The sequence below is a fragment of the Patagioenas fasciata genome, chromosome 2 (genome assembly GCF_037038585.1).
Source record: "Patagioenas fasciata isolate bPatFas1 chromosome 2, bPatFas1.hap1, whole genome shotgun sequence".
NCBI classification, from domain to species: domain Eukaryota; kingdom Metazoa; phylum Chordata; class Aves; order Columbiformes; family Columbidae; genus Patagioenas; species Patagioenas fasciata.
This window is the reverse complement of record NC_092521.1, coordinates 163061312-163082574: the sequence shown is the minus strand read 5'-3', so window position 1 is coordinate 163082574 and position 21263 is coordinate 163061312. Positions and strand designations below refer to the sequence as shown.

Genomic DNA, 21263 nt, shown 5'->3' with positions numbered 1-21263 from the left:
CAACCACCCCCAGATATCTGTGCTTTCTTTGCTAGAGAGCTCCAAACGATTCCAAGTTTTTCTTTGTATGGCCAAATGCTCTTGGAAGAACATATTGCTCTTCATTTGACGGTACAGGACACATTTTTCAATGCATGCCAGAATTATCAAAGCTTTGCTAAGGAAAAGAAAACCAAACCAAACCAAAACAAACACACAACAAAAAAACCCTAAAAGTGCTTTTTGCAGGTTCTATTTGGAAAGTCAAGGCAGAGAAGTGACAATTCAGAGAGCTACATTAGCAACAGAAGTAATTACAAGGGAGGAATGGGCCAATTGACTTGGACTTGGTTTCTTTTCCTCGATACAAAAATCCTGAGCCTTTGTGCTTAGAGGAACAATTAAACCTGTATTCAGAAAAACAAAACAAAACAAAAACCAGGCTATTACCTGTCATAACAGTTGAAGTCATCTAACCAGCAGCCTTTCTTCACCAGCTCGATGGAGCCCGAGTTGTTTCTCCAGGAGGCGTAGCAGTGGAGCCGCTTGTCCTTCTCCCCCTCGCAGCGCTCCACGCCGCTCTGGTTGGTCTTCTCCAGCTCCCAGTTGGCATTGTAGTAAATGCATTCCCTTGTTTCAGCTTCCCCATGGCCTGGGCCTGGAGCAAAATTCAAATCCCAAATCAGAAACAGATCCTAGGAGATGCATCTCCACGTGGCTTTGCTTTAGGCGATGCATACATTTGCCTCCCCGGGAGCAAAGCAGCTCATCAGTGTGAGCTTCAGTATGGTATGGAGGGTTATTCTCCTTTTTTTGGTGGGGAACAGAGAGGTCAGGTTTGCCTGGGCTCACAAGAAGAGCCCATGGTGAAGTCAAGAGCCCAGCTGAGAACTTCCCAGGTCTACTCTGGCCAGTGCTTCAGCCACAGGACCCTAACAGGGGGATGTACAAGGCAACCCAGGAACCCTGTTGAGGAAAGGCAGCCTCCTGGGGTGCTACTTGCTGGGATGTCATACAGCAGATTTACCCTCCCTCTCCACCCCTATTTTGGGAAACACCACTAAAAGATAAATGATTTCTTACATGGGTAGGTTATCAGTGAGCATGTATAATATTCGTCTTGCAGAGGAAGACCGGACCAGTGCCTGTTTCTCACTTAAATCCCAGTTCAGGCTTACTTGATAAGTCTCCATATGATAAATGCCACATTTTAGCTGTGGTTGACACACCGCCTCTCCACCCGAGCAAGACCTTTACCAGAAAGTAACTCCATTCTCTGAACAAGTCTGTCCACCCCAAATGGATGTTTGGCCACCACAAACCACGAGTCTCCATAGCCTGTAGGTCCTTTACCACTTAGAGCCTTGTCCCAAAGGACTGAGGAATTCCTCCTGCCCCAACTGAAATGGTTCCCATGTGGCCACAACCACACAGAACTGAAACATGATTACAGACACATCCATCAAAAACAAGTAAGGGAACACTGAGATCTGCAAGTGGTCTGTTTTGTCCCAAGCTTTAGAAATCCTCTCTTCATTTGGAAATACACAGCTTTATGGCATTTTAAGAATTAGTTTAAAATGAGGAGAATGCAGCAGATACATGACATGGAAGCAAACACTCAGAAAAGGTACCATGAAGCTCATGATTTGTAAATTCTGAGATGCCCTGCAGCCATCTCTCCTTGGGATCACCCAACCCAAGGTAAGCTCAGACCTGGCCATTATTTCCATAGAACCATAAAACCATTTGGGTTGGAAAAGACCTTAAAGATCATTCACAGATTGCAGTCTTGGAAAACTTAGGTATCCCAATAAAATGTGTTGACAACTGGGTAGAAAACACAAACGAGTCTCACAGGATGGTGAAATGAAAGTGCTGCATCTCCCGGAATAGCCAGACCTTTGCAAAACACTGAACTAAGTCTCTGTCTGGAAAAATCTGCAGTGCTTTCATGACTCTACCTTCTCCAAAGGCCCTACAACCTTCAATGCTGCAGTTAAGGCAGTCAAGGCCATGTCTGGATGACCTAAACACAACCCAGACTGTGATTCCTGCTCAACGCAGCAAACCGGCCACTTCTGAGAGGTCTCCACAAGGTGAGGCAGTTCAGTCTGCATAAGACACTGAGCAGCGAGTGGCCAAGATTAAATGACTTGCCCCAAGCGAGCAGGATGCTGGGGAAGCCTGACCTGCCTGTCCACAGCCTGCGGCTCCTCAAGCTGCCAGGTCTCCAAGCTGTTACCTGGTGGGAGGATTCGCCTCCAGTTTTGCAGTGCATGGAGAGCCTTTCAGAGATGGTGTTTGAGCTAGAGATTGTATTCAAGCTATTCAGCGTAGCTTGATCTGCTGTAGGGAATCAACCTGCTGCCAGTAGGTATCAAGCAAGGAGTGTAGATGACCCGGCACGGAGTGGAACTGCAAGAAGCGTGCAGGAGAAACCATGGTTTCTGCACAAGCTAGGGGTGATGTGTCCAGCCTGCTCCTGATACCAACACCTGCACTCAGTGATGGGTCATTTGCATGGTATGGAGTAAACTCATCCAACTAGAAAGTTTTCTTTGCAAGTGGAGAGGTGTTCAATCCTTTAATAACTCTTTTTTTTTTTTTTGAAGAATGTTTAATTTGCATTGTGGGAGAGACTGAAAGGGAGGAGGGGTATGAGAAAGCCATAAAGCTGACTTCGGAAACTGAAAATTATATTCAAAGCACACACGAACAAGAGCTCAATTTCAATAGCACCTGCAGGTTTTATCGGCACTTACAAAGCTCCATCTGAGTTTTCCCCTGACAAGTTGCTTACTATAATAAAAACAACCTACCAATATCCCTCAACACAGAACAGTGTCAATATTGACACTCCTTGTTAAAGCCTGGATATTTGCTCTCTTGATACTTACACCACGCTTTGTTAGGGCAGATTAAGCATTTTTGCTAAATACTGGTTAAATCAGAAGGGAAGCGAAGGAGCATTGTCTTGTGTGCAGGGAGGCCGGTATCTTTTTCTTTATAAAGGAATGAGTAAATATCTTCACTTCATTGTAATATTTCACATGGCTTCAAGCTGATACCTGATAGCTGACCCTCACTGTCACCTTCTGGTCCAGTCCTTGAAACACATTTTGTCATTATCACTGCCATCATCCCAAACCCAATCTCGCTTTTGCTCTAGATGGAAATTTCCTCTCCCTCCCGACCCCATCTCCCAGAAAGCAGGAAAGCTTAACAAACCATTTGCCCGGGAAGCAGCCCCAAAATCTAACCCTGGCTCAGCCACTTCTGTCCATAACCTCGAGCAATATTGTGTAGTCTCTGTTTTCTCCACCTGCAACGAGGGCCAACACAATGCACAAAGCTGCGGTGAGATTTGATGTCTCTGCTGTGCTTTGAAAAGGGAATGCTAAAAAGATGTACAGCAGGAGCTGTGTCGGCTCTGGGACCAGCAAAGCAAGGCTGCTAAATCCTGTGCTGAGCCCAGGCTCCCTTCCCCCAAGACAGTTGTCTTTTCTGGAACAAGTTTCAGCTGAAGACTAAGATCTGCTTGCAAACACGCAAACCCAACTCTGCAAACAGCAACTGCGCCAGGAAAAAGGCCTTTCGCGGTTTTTCCCCTGCTGTCAAAGTTTAGATGAATTGAATAAAAACATGAATAAAGTTTTGGATGACTGAATACATGCATGTTTTCCTTAAGACAGCTCTTAAGGATGCTTGCATTACAGAGACACTTCAAAAACCTGCATGTTTGCTACCTGCTTTCAGATCTTTTTAAAAAGCCCTTTGGTAAGGATCCTCATCCTGCTGGGTGCTCAGGACTGCAAGAAACCCTTTTGTTTGTGCCCAAGATGGTCTCAGCAGGAAGGGCCATGGCTCCAGGACTGGGTGTTAATTTACCTGCTGCTTTAGCTCATCAAGAAACACTCACACCTCACTCTGTAATGGATCACGCAGAGACCAAAGTTTGCAGCAATCTGCATTCACTGTGCTAAAACTCTCCACGGAATGGCAGGAGGGGGAACTGAAACAGGGTTTTGTGTCTTTGACAGGAATGGTGGGGTTGTGGTGACCAGGAGGAGGAAGTCTGAGCTCTACTCCTGCATCTCTAGGAAGCCATCTAGTTTTTTCTGCCTCTTTTCCCCTTGGACAACAGGTATGGAAGTGCCCATTCCCCTGAGGCCACCAGAGGCCTGTAGGAAACACAGAGCCGGATACTTCTGCCAAGTGACACAGGTAGGAGAGGCACAGATCAATCACATCCTGCTTCTCATTTCAAGTTGCAAGAAAAACTGAAGGGTATTGCCCCAAAATGAGTGCAAGAAGTGCTTGTCTCCTTCCACCGGACACAGCTCATGCGTTAGTGCAACAAGGTTGGGTTGGACTTGAGTGGGCTCCCCTCAACCCACGGCAGCACATCCTGGCTCAAGGGAGGTGTTGAACCAAATCCAAACAGCTGAGGGAAGGGACAGGATTAATTTTGGACATAAAAAGGCTTTCCTAAGATAAAAGCCTTTGTAGGCCATTGGTGTCATGGGTGGTGAGCAACTGCATTGTGCATCACTTGTTTAGTATATTCTATTACTACTATTATTATTATTATTTTCAATGAAATATAAAACAATTGCTAAGCAAGTGTCTGAAGATCACTGTCAGAACTTGGTTTAATTCATTGGTCCCCCATTCTCCACCTGCCCAACCCTACTCTGCCAGTATAGCATCTCCAGCAGCACAGCCCGCTATAAACCCCGGTTCTTTCCATGCAAAAGAGCCTCATGATAGCAGTCAGGCAAAACCAATGAACATTTCAATACCACGATCCACAAATAGCCGTTTAAGGAATAAAGTCTGAAGTCCTGCTTGAAATCAAAGTCTGAGGAAGAATTAGGCTTTGCAGGAACAGATGGGTTTCTGACATCCCACTGCACACACCCAGTGCTTTGGGGACGCACAGCATGGCTTTACCCAACACCTTTGTCCTTGTTTCGGCTGGGATAGAGTTAATTTTCTTTCTAGTAGCTGGCATAGTGCTGTGGTTTGGATTTAGTATGAGAAGAATGTTGATAATACACTGCTGGTTCGTTTATTGCTGGGTAGTAAAGGACTTTTCAGCTTCTCATGATCTGCTGGGTGCACAAGAAGCTGGGAGGGAGTAAAACCAGGACAGCTGACCCAAAGTGGCCAAAGGGGTATTCCATACCATATGACATCATGCTCCATATATTACACTGGAGTTGGCCAGGGTGGCAAATACCACTGCTCAGGATTAGACGAGACATTGGTGTCACGGGTGGTGAGCAACTGCATTGTGCCTCACTTGTCTTGTATACTCCATTATCATTATTATAATTTTATCTTCCTTTGCTGTCCTATTAAACTGTTCTTATCTCAGCCCACAAGGCTGGTTGTTCTTTTTCTTTGCCCTTTCTTGGTCTCTCCTCCATCCCACTTAAGGCGGAGCAGTGAGCAAGGGGCTGTATGGCCATAGTTGCCAGCTGGGGTCAAACCATGGCAACCTTCCTCGAAGAAGGAACCTTTGCACAAAATACTATCAAGCCAAAATAACTCCCAACACATGATGACGGCAGAGGGAGGCTACCCACCACCAGCCATTTTTGGGGTGGAAATCAACTTTTTGACCTCAGTCCTGAGAAACTATCATTACACTGATTCCCTTGGGTTATTTGTCTGCTCCAGATGCCTGACGCATCACTAGGATTTTGCCAAGCAAGACCCCCAGCACCTATCTGAGGCACGTAATGATGGGAAGAGCAGTCGAAACACCGTGTGACGTGGGAAGACCTTTCTCCTCTACTCAGGAGTTTCAAGGCACAGAGGGAGCTCATTAAAAAGGGTCCTCCTGAACTGAAGGGCTTCAGCCTGCTGAGGCATGGGACCTTGCTGCTGATCTGAGACTAAACTCTGCTCTCCTAATTTGGAGCTGCTGACAGATCACCAAGGCTGTGTCATTATCCAACAGCTGCTAAATTACAGCCAAGATCCAGTGTAGCGACTCCAGGTCTGGGCATTAGCAGTTGCTGGGCTCCTAACTCATAATTAGATACACAGGGAATATCTTCCCCAAGGCTGAAGGCTGCTATAAATCTCAGCTCTTTATCTCTGCCTGTCCCCTTTTTAAAAGCTAAAATGAAAGTATATATGAAAAGATGGAATGTGTCAAAATAGTCTGCATAAACACTGAGTGATTTACCAGACAGTCTGTTTGCCTAACTGTCAAAACCACCGGGCTTTCTACATGAAACTGTGTATGCAACCGAAGTTATTTGCAAACACTTGGTTATGTCCCTATATAGCTATTTGTACATGTAATTTTATAATATAAAATGACAGAGAATGTACACTGAATTGGGGTAATTGCCCTCTAATTTGGAGGGTAATTGCATGTAGCAATTAAGCAACTGCGGATGCATTCTTGCATGTGTGATTATGAAAGTCGGGTCCTTTGTTTGAGGTTTGTATTTGTTTTCAAGAGCCATCCCTCAAACCACAGCATGGTTGAGCAGAGCTGGGAAATAAAAGGCTGCCCATTGCTCACCTTGCAGCCCGGCATCTCTGGGATCAGCATCAGCTCCTGCCCGCCCTTCCCATTGCTCAGAGCCTGTGGGATGCTAAGCCAGCCGCCTCTGAACCCAGGGCTGCATTTTGGCACATCCTTCGGGGGGGACCATGACCTAAGCATTCATAGAACAGACTGGGAGGCACTGGGGTAGAGGGGAAGAGGCGCTGCTGCCTCCCAGTTCACCCTTTCCCAGAGAGCTGGCCAGAAGTTGGGTGCAGCACCAATAAATAAAATCAATCAGTTATTGCGAGCATTTCAGATCCCAAAATCAAGCCAGAGGAAGGCATGCAACTGGGAAAGTCTGGAAAATGCTGCTCTGGAGAGACCACCCCGCTGCATCTCTACAGAGCTGCTAATGAATCTGCAATTAGTAAATGTTGCTCTGGCGCTTATTCCCCAAGTGGAGTGATTTCATTCCTGCTGTACTTAAATAATAGGGTCTAAATACATTTTTAGGCAAAGCATCAAACTAGCGATGACATCTGTGGTTAAGTATGTAACTGTACATCAGGATTTAAAGACTTGTTGCTTGTATCCCCCGTTCTTTCACAAAAGCCCTGAAATGGCAGAGCCCCATATAACAGAAATGAGCCCCATGTAACAGAAATTCCACCTTTCTCAAGCCAAAACTTCACCCAGACACGGATCCATCCAAGGGCTTGCCCCTTCCAACCATCTGGAGGTAGGGATGGGCACTGCCCTGGCTAATTAAAGAACATAGTAAAGCATCAACTGTGGCAAAATGGTTTGGTTCTTAAGCCAGATGAGGTAAAACTAGGCCAAGAACCAGCATCAAGAACGGCAACGGTATAATGCCAAGGGAAGATATTACTTTAAATTTTGTTTTCTGTCAATAGATTTGGCATATCCCACGATAAAAGAGCTTTAAGTTTTCTAGTCAATCAATGGCTGTTAATCTATTATCTCAGCATATATTGCCATGGTAACCTGCAATGATGCCATTGACAACCAGTCTCAAAAGGACAGGAGGCTTTAAGTCATTTTCTTTTAAAATTAAAAAAGGAACTTTAATATTAAGAAATACATCCTCCCTGCTCACCAGGGATGACAACTCAGGGCTTCTATATTCACACCATGACTCACACTTAACAGCTTCCACGGACATCTGTGTAACAATCCCCCACCCCATATATCTCTTTTTTAACTTGGGCTTATCTCAGTAGAAAATAACAAGGAAATTATTCAAAAGAATTAGAGTTTTATTACAATTTTCCACTAAACTGCAAGTAAAACCTGTTTTGTAAAACACAGGGAACATGTTTTAAGAGTCATTAGAGCCAGCTTGGGGAAAGGATGCAATAAAGGTTTAATTCTTCTGAATAATTTCCCTGGTATTTTAAGTGGAATAGAGCGGATAGAAGGAGGATCCGGAGAAGAACACGCAGCACCCCAGCTCCTCACAAATCCATAAAACCAGGCAGATTCCTGCTTTGGGAAGACAGAGCTGAGTAAGATGACGGCGTTATTCGATTTAGTGGAATACTGAGTGTACACACACACACACATACACACACAGCTGATGAGATTAATCTCTTGGACCAAAGCGGAGGATCACTCAGGAAAAGGTTTAGTAAATCATTCTTCTGGCCAGGCAGAGCGATCCAAGGAGGTTTGGCCAGGTCACCGGCTGGAGGGGTGTGCAGCAGGACAGAATCGTTGCCAGCAGTTAATCAATTTTTGGCCGCAGTGCATTTTTGACTTGAACTCAGCTGGTCATTTCTATATTTTATTTAAAGAAGAGATCATTTTAGTTATCCATTAGAAAAATCCTATTTTGTAGCATTTCAGTTAAGGACAAAGCCAAAATGTAATTAGATTTCTCCCTTCGCATCACTAACTGTATCTGTTCCCCCCAAAAAAGGGTTTTAGTTCTTTAATAAAACCATCAGGGAGATCAATCAAAAGCATTTAATGCCGTGGTGCTTCTGCAGTTCATGTTTAAATGCACTTTGGGTCACAAACGAGGCAATTTGGACAGCAGAGCTCAAACTGGATTAGTAATAACATACAAAAAAGGCCCATTTAAAAAAAAAAAAATATTTCAATATAGATACACACTCCTCCGCTACACCCAAAGGATAAAAACAAAATCAAGTCAACCTCGATGAACACAAAGTTACGCATCCAAAAAGGGTCTCGCCACCAACTGCGGCACAGGGTGGAGAACACATGAAGCTGCCCATCGCCCAGCCAAACCTCCCGAGATGCTGAGCTGCTGTCTATCCATGTGTGACTGTCCCCAAGGATGCCACAGCGTGCAGGAGGATGACAACTGCTCTGCCACCCACGCTGCTCATTAGGAGACATCTCCTGGCTTCCTTGGCACCCCTATACCAAGAAAATACTTCACTCCCTATAGGTTTTCCATAGAGGAGAGGTTGTTTTACTCCCCCAGACCACAAGTTTTCAAACAAGCATGTAAGTATTTAGAGTATATTTTTTTTCCTTAAATTTGAGGTGTGCATTTATAAAAGCATTAAGCAGATCGTTTATTTGGCTTGTAACAGCAATGGTTACTCTCTGGCATGAAAAGTGGACCATCATGGGCTAAACACTGGGTAAATAAGCTACCGAGAAGGTTGTCTCAGGCCCAAACTTTACAGCTTCAGTGACTGAAAATATCAGAGTTTAACGACAAGATAAAGATATTTCCAACTACACTCCTCAAAATCAAATAGAGGGCAGATTTCGACCAGATGCCACAAATCACTGAAGTAAAATATGCAGCAAATTCTGCAATGACATTTAAAACATAATCATTTGTTCTCTCCCATTCTCCTCAGGAGCCAGCGTGAGGTCCCCAAAGAGCATGGGAGGAGGAAGCGAAATCACGTATGGTCATAAATATTTCCCCCCCACACAGCAAAGTTTTGAAAAGCTTTCAAAGCAAGCCTATAAAAGAAATGTCCTTCCAGACCAAGGGATGAAGACACAGGAGTTGAGAGATTTAAGGAACCATGTGGTGATACCTTCCCCAGCTCTTTCATGCCCCTCTGCTCCATCCCACCATCCTCATCCTCCCGTGCTGCTGCCACCAGCAGAAATGACTTTCAGAGCTCTTGATTTCTAAGGTTTTCTCCAGGGAGAGACCGATGTGGGTCTAACACACCACAGCCCACCTGGCAAACCATAGAGAGCTTCAGTACCCAAACAGCAGCACCTCAATTCATAATCTACACGTGGTCCTCTGAGATTTATCAGCAGGGACTTTTCAAGTATGCTTTAAAATGTGCTGAGTCTACTAAGATTGGGCCCCAAGTGCTTTTCTATTGATTCTGCTTGACATTTCCAAATACCACAATTCCAAATTTAATTCACTGGTAATTGGAAAAACTGTAATGCATGTAAATGGACAAGAAGACGTTGGAAGTCCAAAAGGTCAAGCATCAGGAAAGCGTGCCCCCAAGAACTAAATGATGTTTGTTTGTCGTCTTGTCACCCTCTTCCACTTGAATAATCAAAGCCTGGAGTTGGGCAGTTCTCTCAGCAGCAAATAAAAAAAAGGCACTGTCACTCTAAACTGAAGGACAGAGTTCAAAATCACTCTTTTAAACTCCATCACTGATCAAAATTCGAATGCACCATAGAGGTGACTCACTTAATGGGCAGATTACACGAGCAAGTGGGAAACTCAGGGAAGAATTAATTTGGTAACTCTTTGTAAAATCAAACCTCAGCTCCAGTACGATGATGGACATTTGTTGGCTGATCCCACCTGGGCTCTCTACTTTATTTATCTGAGAAAACCAAACTTTTGTTTCAGAGGATCCAAGGGATTCAGAAGAAATGCTGTGGGACCAGGTGGGGGATGCTTGCCCAGCTCTTTACATAAAACCCCGAGTTGCAGCAAAGCCCACGGCTCTCTACAGTACGCTTGAGGGTTCAATGTTTGGAGGGATAATTAAGCCCTCTGGGCAAAAACCATTCTCATCAGAATACCATACAACAAAATTCCCATATTTCTCTATGTTCTAGAGAACAGAATGCATGAATTTTAGCTGCTGGTCCAACCTGCATTCCCCAGGGCATGAGCAACTGCTGATGCTCTGATACTCTGGTGTATTTTTGCTCAAAGAGTAAGAATACAGCCAAAGTACAGCACACAAGAAACTACAAGCACTATTTAATGCCAATGTTACACTGATGAAGGACAAGCACGCGTTATCACATCCCAATCAGAGTTTCCTCAGTTCAGCCCATTGCCATACGCATGATACCTCCTTGAAGAAAGAGACACATTTTACATTACATCCTATATCTTCAGATCACTCAAGTTTTGCAAAAGAAGAATCACAGAATCACAAATGTTTGGGATTGGAAGGGACCTCAAAAGATCATCCAGTCCAACACCCAGATGAAGTTACACAGGAAGGTGTCCAGGCAGGTCTTGAATGCTTCCAGAGTAGGAGACTCCACAACCCCCATGGGCAGCCTGGGCCAGGCTCTGGCACCCTCACCATGAAGAAGTTTCTTCTCAAATTTAAATGGAACCTTTTGTGTTCCAGTTTGTACCCATTGCCCCTTGTCCTGTCATTGGTTGTCACCGAGAAGAGCCTGGCTCCATCCTCCTGACACTCACCCTTTATATATCCGTAAACATTACTGAGGTCACCCCTCAGTCTCCTCTTCTACAGGCTAAAGAGACCCAGCTCCCTCAGCCTTTCCTCATAAGGGAACCACTGACTTTTAAAAGCCTCCTTCCCAGTGTACACTGGTATTTCAAGAGTTAACAAGCTTCAGTCGACACAGCTGAACCTTGCATGGAAGAGAAGGGAGGCAGGAAGAAAAGCAACTCTCTAGCCCTTGCAATCACACACTAGCCTTAAGCCCTCCAAAAGGAAGTAAAGACATTCCTAAAATTCTTCAGAGGATGAGAAGCAAGTTGTCAGCTGAATCAGAAGTCCATTTCTCCCGTCTTTACTCTCTTAATGGCAAATCCCACATGAGCAATTTTAAAAGCCTCTTTTACAATGGAGTTTTCTCCCAAGTGGCTCCAGCACATCTAGGACTTGTCTCATGTTTACAGAAATGTACCTTTCTCCTTTGGGTCTATTGAAAAAAGCTACCGTCAAATGACCTGAGGAAGGAATGTAGCACAATCCAATAGCATCATGCAATTTCCAGTGATTGTTTCTGTTACAATAATGAAAGGCACGGAAGAAACGGCTGGATAACCGCAGTGATTCTCTAAAGACAAGTTAGAAAAGAGATGCTGAAGAGATATTATGTAAAGAGGGGGGAGGGAAATAAAGTCACCTATTAACTTTCATCTTGATTACATGCACTCGCCAGCATCCGGATTCCACTTTGAAATAAAAACGTTTCTGAGCAGATTGCCCCATAAAGTTGAAACTCTGCGTGTTTCGCAGGCGGGAAGTAATAAAATAATCGCGTGCTCTTGGACAGGTCGCCTCCTTCCAGGTGTTTTATAGTTTTCTCAAGTTTTCTCACAAGGAAGAGTAAAACACTTGGGATCACAGCATGCACATGGCATGGAAGGACAAACACTCTCCATCCATATGGGAGCTTTATGGATGACATGAGCACAACAGCTCCACCCCAGAAACTGGGTACATTCCCTCCCAGTTCAACTTTTTATTTAGATGCCCGTTGCCATGGTGACCAGGCTCCAATATTACGTAAAACAGCATAAAGTAATATTCTAAGATTTAGTACTGTACTCCTAGGGAATTTTCTAAGCTCAGATAGGTGGGAATCTCCACAAGCCCCATCTCTGATGCTGTTGCCATGTATTCAGATGCTGACATAGGAAAATAAGGAGCTGGAGGTGCCCTTGTCTGGACACTTCCAGGGACACAAGTATTTAGAGGGATTTATCACTAGAAGTGCAATGAGAACCCAAGAGAAGAGAAGGCTCTGGGGAGACCTTATTACAGCCTTTCAATCTATAAAGGAGGCCCACAAGAAAAGATGGGGAGAGGCTTTTTACCAAGGCCTGTAGTGACAGGGCAAGGAGCAATTACTTCAAACTGGAAGAAGGTAGGTTTAGATTGGACATAAGGAAGCGATTTTTTTATTATGAGTTTGGTGAGACACTGGAAAAGTTGCCCAGAGAAGCTGCGAATGCTGCATCATTGCAAGTGTTCAAGGACAGGATGGATGAGGCTTTGAGCCACCTGATCTAGTGAAAGATGTCCCTGCCCATGGCAGGAGGGGGTGGACTAAATGATCTTTAAAGCTTCCTTCCAATCCAAACCATTCTGTGATTCTATAATGGAGAGAGTTGGGTCTATGAAAGAAAAAACAGTATATGGTTGTCAGCCTCCATCACACAACTGTCGTGGTGACAAGATGTTTGATTCCTGGTGATTCTCATCATGCTGAGTGTCCCCAGCTGTGACACAGAGCACACAGCGCTGCTCTGCTGCCAAGGTCACCATTCTCATTCCACCACAAGGCCACTAACTGCCCCAAGCCACTCCATGACTTGCCATGTCTTCGTTTCCCTATAGATAAAAAAGACAATCAACAGGCATTGATGTCTGAAGCACTATGCAAGATCTAGCTGAATATCTAAGCAATCATTTTACATAAATACTCCCTCCACTAACCTGTAAACTCAGTAAAGACCCTTCCTGATATGAGAGTAGGTCAGATCTTGACAGAGCAAACCATTTCAAAACTTAAAGACACTTTACATTTCCTTCTCTTCTTTCTCCTCCAGGTTTCAGTAGGAGCACAACCAAGGATCAGTTCCTCCTTATTTAAACCACCTCACACTCCCTCTATAGCCTGTAACATGATCATTTTCAGCTGCAGTCAAACCCTCTCCTTTCTCCTCAAGAGCTTCATCGGCAGGATGCAATAATCACTTGTTTACTTCTTTGTGCATGAGTTGTAAGATGAGAGAGGTGACTGCAGGAATTTGCACGTAGAGGTCTGGCAGCTACATGGAGATGAGCAAACTGCAACCCTGAACACATCTTCTCACTGCCTCCCCCAGGGGACACGGGCGTGCAAACTACTCCCACCTCTCCAATAAAAGAAAACATACAGTATGAGACATTACTGCACACTCCTGTTAATCAGCAGGAACAAAAATGGAAGACATACCACCAATAAATTCCATTTTTTCACCAAATAAAGTAATAAAAAATTCCAAGGCAATGTGACAAGTTTCACCGTGACAGCAGCTGGTTGAGCAATAAAACAACTAAGCTACCCGCTAGGTTTGAACACACGGCTCTCGGTGCTCTTCAGCCAACTTTCCTGAACTTTGGTAAGGCGTTGCAGCTATCTGAGAAGAGCAAACAAAGTTTTTGATAACTTTTTGGAGAGTGCAGGACCATCCATTTGCTTCCACACCAACAAGCAGGTGAATGCACCTGCCCAAGGTGAGGCAGCAACAGGGACGGGAAGCTCTTCACCTTTTATATCTTCCTTTTTGAGGTTGGAGCAAAGATAAGACTATAGGAGAGTTTCAGCCCACCACTACATGTATACATTTCCCCTGGCTATCACGTCACAGTTCAAGCTTTTCAATATAAATACTCTAATACAGGATTTGCTTTTTTTAAAATATAATAACCCCAGTAAAACATAGCCTATTATTCTAGCTATCCCAGGACCTCTCGTGAGCACTAAGAGACACTGAATTTAAACTGGAGAATAATATTGCTGATCAATCTTCCCCACCTCTAAGATTGCACCTGCTTTGCAAGGATGAGGCAACTGATGAAGAGTGAAACAAGTGATGAACAAGTGTGGAAGGGTTAAAAGACCACAGCTGGTGAGATTCAGGTTCAACATGAACCTGGAGAAGACGGTTCCTCATGCAAAGGGCAGGTGATGTGGGGAAACCCTTCTCAGAAGATGCCCCATAATGTTTTATGAAGAACCACGTGCATTTACTTGTTCTGCTGTTCCTCCTCAAGCACTTTTTGGCCAAGAAGCGGTCAGGTCACCAGGCTGGGTGGGCTTTTATTCTGGCCCAGTCTGGTCACTGCCCAGTTCCTATACTAAATGTCTTCAAACTAAAAAACATAATTTAAAAACATTTCAAATGTCACACGGCGTTACTGACTGTGACTTTGCTCTTGATTGCCATTTCACCTATCCAGACAGCCTGGATTCGAGGAACCAAATCCCTTCGAACAACTGCCCCAAGCCCAGAAGTGCCATTTGGAGGCAACAGCTGCTGGGAGAAGGACACAAACACCTCCCTGCCAGATCCCATCCCTGCTCCCCTTCAAATCAACACTTGCAACCGTTTCCCAACGGGCAGAGATTCTGCATGGGGTTTTCATCTGTTCATTGGTATTTTCCAGCTTAACAACTTCTTAATGTCTTATGTAGCAAGGATGCCCCTGCCATTCAAAGAGGGAACCGTGCAGTAGTAATTATTAGCAACACATCATATGTGGCCTTTACACTGAAGCAGAGGAAGCTGCCGTGCCTGTCCAGCTGTATTGTGGAAGAAGATGCAGGCCAATAGTATCAAAAGGAGTAAAGATTTTCATTCAGGGTAGCCAGCCCAAGCTATCTTGGAAAGCTGCCTGATTTTTGAAGCGGCAAAAAATATGTTTCAAATGTCTCAAATTAAGTATCCACAAGCCACTAAGGAGTTTTGAAAAATCTAAGCAGAGAGAAGTCACCGTAGTGCTCAATCTGAGCTGGTGTCTCACAACCACCTTTGATCTCAGCTTAGCAAGGAATTCACGTGTTGTCTTCCTTGCCCTAAAAGGTACATTTCTAGCATGGGATAATTAACGGGGATTAGCGCTCTCACTGCAAAATCTGAACGATACTGGTGTTTCTACTAAAAACCAGTTCTATAGATTGAGTCAAAAGCAGGGCCAGACCTACAAGCCATGCAGCAAGAGCTGCAAGCTTTGCTAGTGGGACAGGGTCTACGTGTTATGCTGCTACAAGCCACATGTCCCTAGCATAGTAAAAATATAACTCCTGTCCCTGTGCCACTGGTTTTTCAGGAGGAGATAATTAAGCTCTTTTAATCTTGGAAGAGAATTCCATCTTTAGGTTGCCATCTCAGCCATACATGGATGCATGTAGAAAGCAAAGCACCACAAATACAAGTGAGAACCAGAGCCAAGACTCACACATCCACGGTCCAGGCATCAGAATTGTTTATGAAGTAAAAATAATGTGTATCACTCTATGCACGGTTACATTTTCAAAGGCAAAGAGCGTTAAATTTTTTGTTTTGAAGACAGCCAGTAACGTTTTGCAAGGATCGCTGACTCAAGCCCTCAATCTGGCTGTTTAGCTGATGACTGGAAAACAGCCCTGGCTCTGTTTATTCTTTAGACAAAGTCCAGCTAAAAATGCATCCAGGCTTAAATAATCTGTGTAACAATGACCTCAAAACCCCAAATACAACATTGCATTGCATGCAGGTTTCCCAACAGGATAAAGCATTGTCAGGACTGATAACCAGCTATCCCTTTTTGATGCACACAGTCTACCAACGCAGCATTTTTGTCTTCACACCACCATTACTGCTCTTGGAAGCAATACACTATTTCATTTCCATTTGCATTTCAATATGGCCCTAAGGGCTTAACATACATCTGGTCTTCACTGCGCTACTCTCTTCCCAAATAAGATATTGCCTAAAAAGGGAGAGACAAAAGATGCGCCACATCTTGCGCAACCTCACGTATCATTTCTCAGCCGAAAAAAACAAGCAAAGCCTTCTGCGTCCCAGCCCAGCAAAGCATCCCAGTTCACTCCGCAGCTCCCCATGCCAACACTGCTTCACAAACACCAGCAAATATCGTTATCATAGGTGGGGGGAGATGGAGGAGGTGGCACAGCTCCAAACCCAAGGTTATACATCGGGTGAGGAATAAACCACTAGGAATATTTGAGTCATTGAAGATCCCAAACTTTCCCTGTTACTTAAAAAACAAAAGCTTAACATGAGATACTGTAATGGGTCTGCTGAGCACAGCTTGGGAACAACAGATCTTGTACACAGGCTTGTGGCTTTGTCTCCATCACCACATTACAACTGCCCCTCTCTCCTCCCCCTGCACCAATGAACCCAGCAGTGGTTTCACTCACATTGCAGAACACTTCATATATTTGTAAGACATTTATATGGTACTATTATTTAGGATTTGCGAGCTACTCCAAATAGAAACACGTTGTTTTTTCCAGATTGAGAAGTGTTTTTATTCACACATCCAGTGCCTCCTGCCCTGATGCCGGCCCTAACCTCCCCGTTCAAACCCCCCGCCCTGGGGCTGGACACAGGCAGAGATGATAAATGAGACCAAGTGTTCCGGACCAGCCAAGCAGTTGATTAACCCTCTCTCCTCCTTGGAGAGCTCAGGTCGGTCACATCAATGTTTTTTGGTACCATCCAGGGGACTGGCAGTGGCCACGCTGGGCACAGGGAGATGGTCCCTCCTGCCCAGCACAGGGTCAGAAAACTGCAGACAGGAGGATCCTCAGACCCATTTTAAAATCATCTTGAAATAGGGCGATGCCTCTCAGTCAAGCAAGCAGCACAAGCCTTGCCAAGATCCTTAAGCTTTCAGCCACTCGACTTTTTACATCGGCCACACGTGTGTTTATTCCCACCCAACCACCAGCACATCCCAGCCCACCTCCAGCCTCGGCCACAGAGCTGCATATTTTTAATTTTCCCATAGGTATGTTTCGCAAGGGCTCAGCAACACAGAGTATAACATGCTAATCTCTCCATCTGTAAAATAAACATCTAACTTTTTAAGCAAGGACACATATCAAAGAGCACAGGATGCAGTGCAGTGACTCATGCAACCGGCACAGGATAAAATTGGCTGCATGCATGCGTGCCCGCAGAGGGCATTCTGCGGCTCTTCCTATAATTAGTCCTTCAAACGCCAGAGGGGAAAGTAACAAATTCAAAGAGGTTCCGCTTCCCAATTATTCACATATTTCCAAATCAAATGGTTGTCTGTCAGAGAGCAACATGCCATTGCCCTAGGATATCAAAATGCAAACTGAAAAGTCTCTCCAGGAACAGGATTTGCTTTCATTACATTTATATCACCTAATTCATTTTAAGATTATATATAATTAGTCTTTCCCTCCATCCCCCTCCCCAGTTCAATATTATCTCCCAAGCAATTTCAGAACACACCATACGTGCCAATGGCACTTGTAAGGCAGCAGTCCCCTTGCCTTTCAAATAAAATAAGGAATTTTAATTCCTTATTTTAGCATTTTCTTTCTTTGAATTGTCAAATCTTGCAAGTGCACATTAGCACCAAATGGCTTCCACAAGATTTTTTTTTTTAATATTTTATTTTTTTAAGTAAACATCACTGAGGAACTTTTTATCTTTACTTTTCATTCGCCTTTTGACCACCTGAGATTTCAGGCTACTGTCCCTAATGTTTTACAACCATTTTGCATCACCGTCAGACTCAGCGCACTGTCTTCAATTGAGCGTCTCTGCTTTCTTTTTAAACCCTCTCGACTCCAGTAGGTAAACCTACTGTAAGGTTTAATACAACAGAAAAACAAAAGTGCCCAGATCGCTTTCCCATCAACACACTATTACAGCATCACTCCCAGCAAGGATGCAATTTTCTTGAAATAGAAAAAGGTGAGCCCTACAACCTGAAAAAGACTTTCAGCAAACACTTCAGGAGACTCCTGAGATGGGCAATTTATTTCTGACCAGCTATGGATATAAAGAAATTATTTCACTATTGTTAATTTTTTAATAGGGAATAAGTATAAGTTGGGGAATCAGTATAAGTTGGGGAATGACCTATTAGAGAGCAGTGTAGGCGAAAGGGACCTGGGGGACCTGGGGACAGCAGGGTGACCATGAGCCAGCACTGGGCCCTTGTGGCCAGGAAGGCCAATGGTACCTGGGGTGGATTAGAAGGGGGTGGTCAGTAGGTCAGAGAGGTTCTCCTGCCCCCTACTCTGCCCTGGGGAGACCACATCTGGAATATTGTGTCCAGTTGTGGCCCCTCAGTTCCAGAAGGACAGGGAACTGCTGGAGAGAGTCCAGCGCAGGGCAACAAAGATGCTGAAGGGAGTGGAGCATCTCCCGTGTGAGGAAAGGCTGAGGGAGCTGGGGCTCTGGAGCTTGGAGAAGAGGAGACTGAGGGGTGAGCTCAGTAATGTTTACAGATATATAAAGGGTGAGTGTCAGGAGGATGGAGCCAGGCTCGTCTTGGTGACAACCAATGACAGGACAAGGGGTAATGGGTTCAAACTGGAACACAAAAGGTTCCACTTAAATCTGAGAAGAAACTTCTTCCCAGTGAGGGTGCCAGAGCCTGGCCCAGGCTGCCCAGGGAGGTTGTGGAGTCTCCTTCTCTGCAGACATTCAAACCTGCCTGGACACCTTCCTGTGGAACCTCAGCTGGGTGTTCCTGCTCCATGGGGGGATTGCACTGGATGAGCTTTCCAGGTCCAACCCCTGACATTCTGGGATTCTGTGAGAAGGATCTTTCCCTATGGGGAGAGATGGTGTTTGCTGCTGCTCCCTGCTCCCTGCTCTGCTCCAACCTTCTGCTGAGATTTTTCTGAATTTAGCAGAAAAGTTACATTAATCATCAACATTTTAGCATGGGTGATGTTGGGGTTAGATGAAAAGCATCCAATTTCTACTGGAGGTGAAACAGCACAGTATCAAATACAAGGAATATACCTAGTGTGCCACCGCTGCCATCCCAGCTCAAACCAGCAGGTTTTCCTATGATGAAATCAAGTGTTTCCCTATGGCAAGAAGATGCCACACGGGTGTGACGACCCTTGATAGTCCAGGATTCTGCAGCACTTCACTGCTTTGCTACCTACAATACCAGCTGCAGCCGTACCTGTCCTCTTCACCCTATTAAAGCGATGGGTTTGTGGGTTTTTATGCAACAGAACAGGAAAATAGGTTTTTAGAGCTTCTTCCAATCTGCAAAACAGATTTCTACAAAAACCTCAAAAACAAATAGATACTTCACCTAATGGCCACAGGTGTTCACAACACCAGGCAATTGGTGCTTGGATTGATGCTGTTTAGCACCAGGGCTTTGAGTGCCTCTATATGCCTAAGAGAAAAACACCACAGCTCTTAACTCAGATAACTCACAGTCCTGAAGGTAAAGCCGGGGTGAAGATGGGCTCATTTTATCATAAAATAAACAAGGTGAAGGCATACTCAAAGGAAGGAGCTGTGCTGTGCTAAATAGGGACCAGCACTCGCAGGCAGGGCTGCCTGGACATAGAAGCAGCTGAAGAGGAAAAGCATCACAATCCCCCAAGAAAGAAAGAAAGAAAATAAAAGGCGGGGGGAAGAAGAAAAAAGCACTATTTAATTCTATCAAGGAAAACGCGGTATCCTGCACTAGAGCCAAACAACCCGCCTGGGACCACCGGCACGATGCCAGCGGTGTGGGCAGGGAGAGGATGAGGAGCCCGCTTGGCGTGGAAATCTCAGCCAGGGCAAAGGCATCACAAACACATCTCAAGCCTTGCAAGCCAGGAACTTCTCTCGCCACCCCAAAATCTGGCCAAAGGGGTCCAGGGCCATGCACACAGGCAAGCAGCAAGAAAGGAGGAGGTGATGGAGGGGTGGGGGAGCCCAGCTCAGGTATATTAAAAAAACAGGAAAATACATTGACCACTTATACCCACCATAGATATTTCTTTTTTCAGCCTAATGAGTTCCCAGAACCACCTTGAAAATTTCCCTTTCCCCTCGCACAACCCTCAGTGCAAACAGCTCCCACAGAGCCAGCTAACTTGGAGCCAGCCTCGTGCAAATGCTCCAGAAAATGGTGGTTTGCAAGAAATTTTGATCAGTCTCACTGCTTTTAAGACACTGATCAACATCAGGAGCACCGATTCCTTTTCCTTTTTGTTTTTTTAATGTTTTTACTTCTCATTCTCCAACATTATAACTGTACTCTGCACTGCAATTCCCTATTAAGTCCCAGCAGCTTATTTCCAGCTTTACTCAAGGTTTGAGGTTTTTCTTGCAAGCTGCTCGCCCTCGACTGGGAAGCAAATGTGCTGTTATTCCTCCCTCCTGGTTGATCCTCAGGTATGACTGACATATCAGCTGCAAAGGATTTTCCACATCACGGGCTCCCTCTTAAAATCGCAGCAGACGATTGCTGCCTGCGATCGCTTTGCGGCTTGTGCACACACAGAAGCTGCTCCAGCAGAGCTCTTCAGGCTCCCATTCCTCCCGAATACCCGCAGGCGAGCATGTTTATCCTGGAATAATATTGTTTTCTTTCCATTCAGCCTCGTGGATATATTGCAGTGAAATAAAACAGATTAAAAATTAATCTCCCCTCCAGATTAGGAATATCTACATGCATGTAGCCATGTAGGAGCAGCTATTTCACATTAAATTCATATTGCATTTTAATTTCAGTAGCACATCTGACCACATCTTTAGCTGCCGCTTCTTAAAAGCTGTAGCGCTCAAGAGCAGGGAAACTAATGATTTCCTGCAAATAGTTTCTGTATTCAGGAACTAGTAACACTTTAAACCGGGTAGGCAAACAGGGGGGATGTTGAGCGACAGCATTACAACAGCAGTCCAAAGAGCTCTTCCCAGCGCAACATCCAAGGAGCTGTTGGCAGCAGCGCGAGGCAGGTTTGTGCCACTGGAGAAAAGCCTCACGTGGATGCGATTGCACCGCCGAAGGACAGAGCAACCCACCTTCCCCGCAGAAACCCAAAGTCACTCAGACAT

At 44.9% G+C, this 21263-nt stretch overlaps 1 protein-coding gene across 2 annotated transcripts in view; it reads right to left on the bottom strand.

Annotated features, from left to right (window-relative positions):
* ACVR2B (activin A receptor type 2B) overlaps positions 1-21263 on the bottom strand; it is a 110152-nt gene that overhangs the window by 28445 nt on the left and 60444 nt on the right. For both annotated transcript variants that reach the window (XM_065830815.2, XM_071805340.1), the window contains exon 2: positions 430-637. In XM_065830815.2, the coding sequence (XP_065686887.1) occupies positions 430-637 (208 nt within the window). The remainder of the gene's footprint in view (positions 1-429; positions 638-21263) is intronic.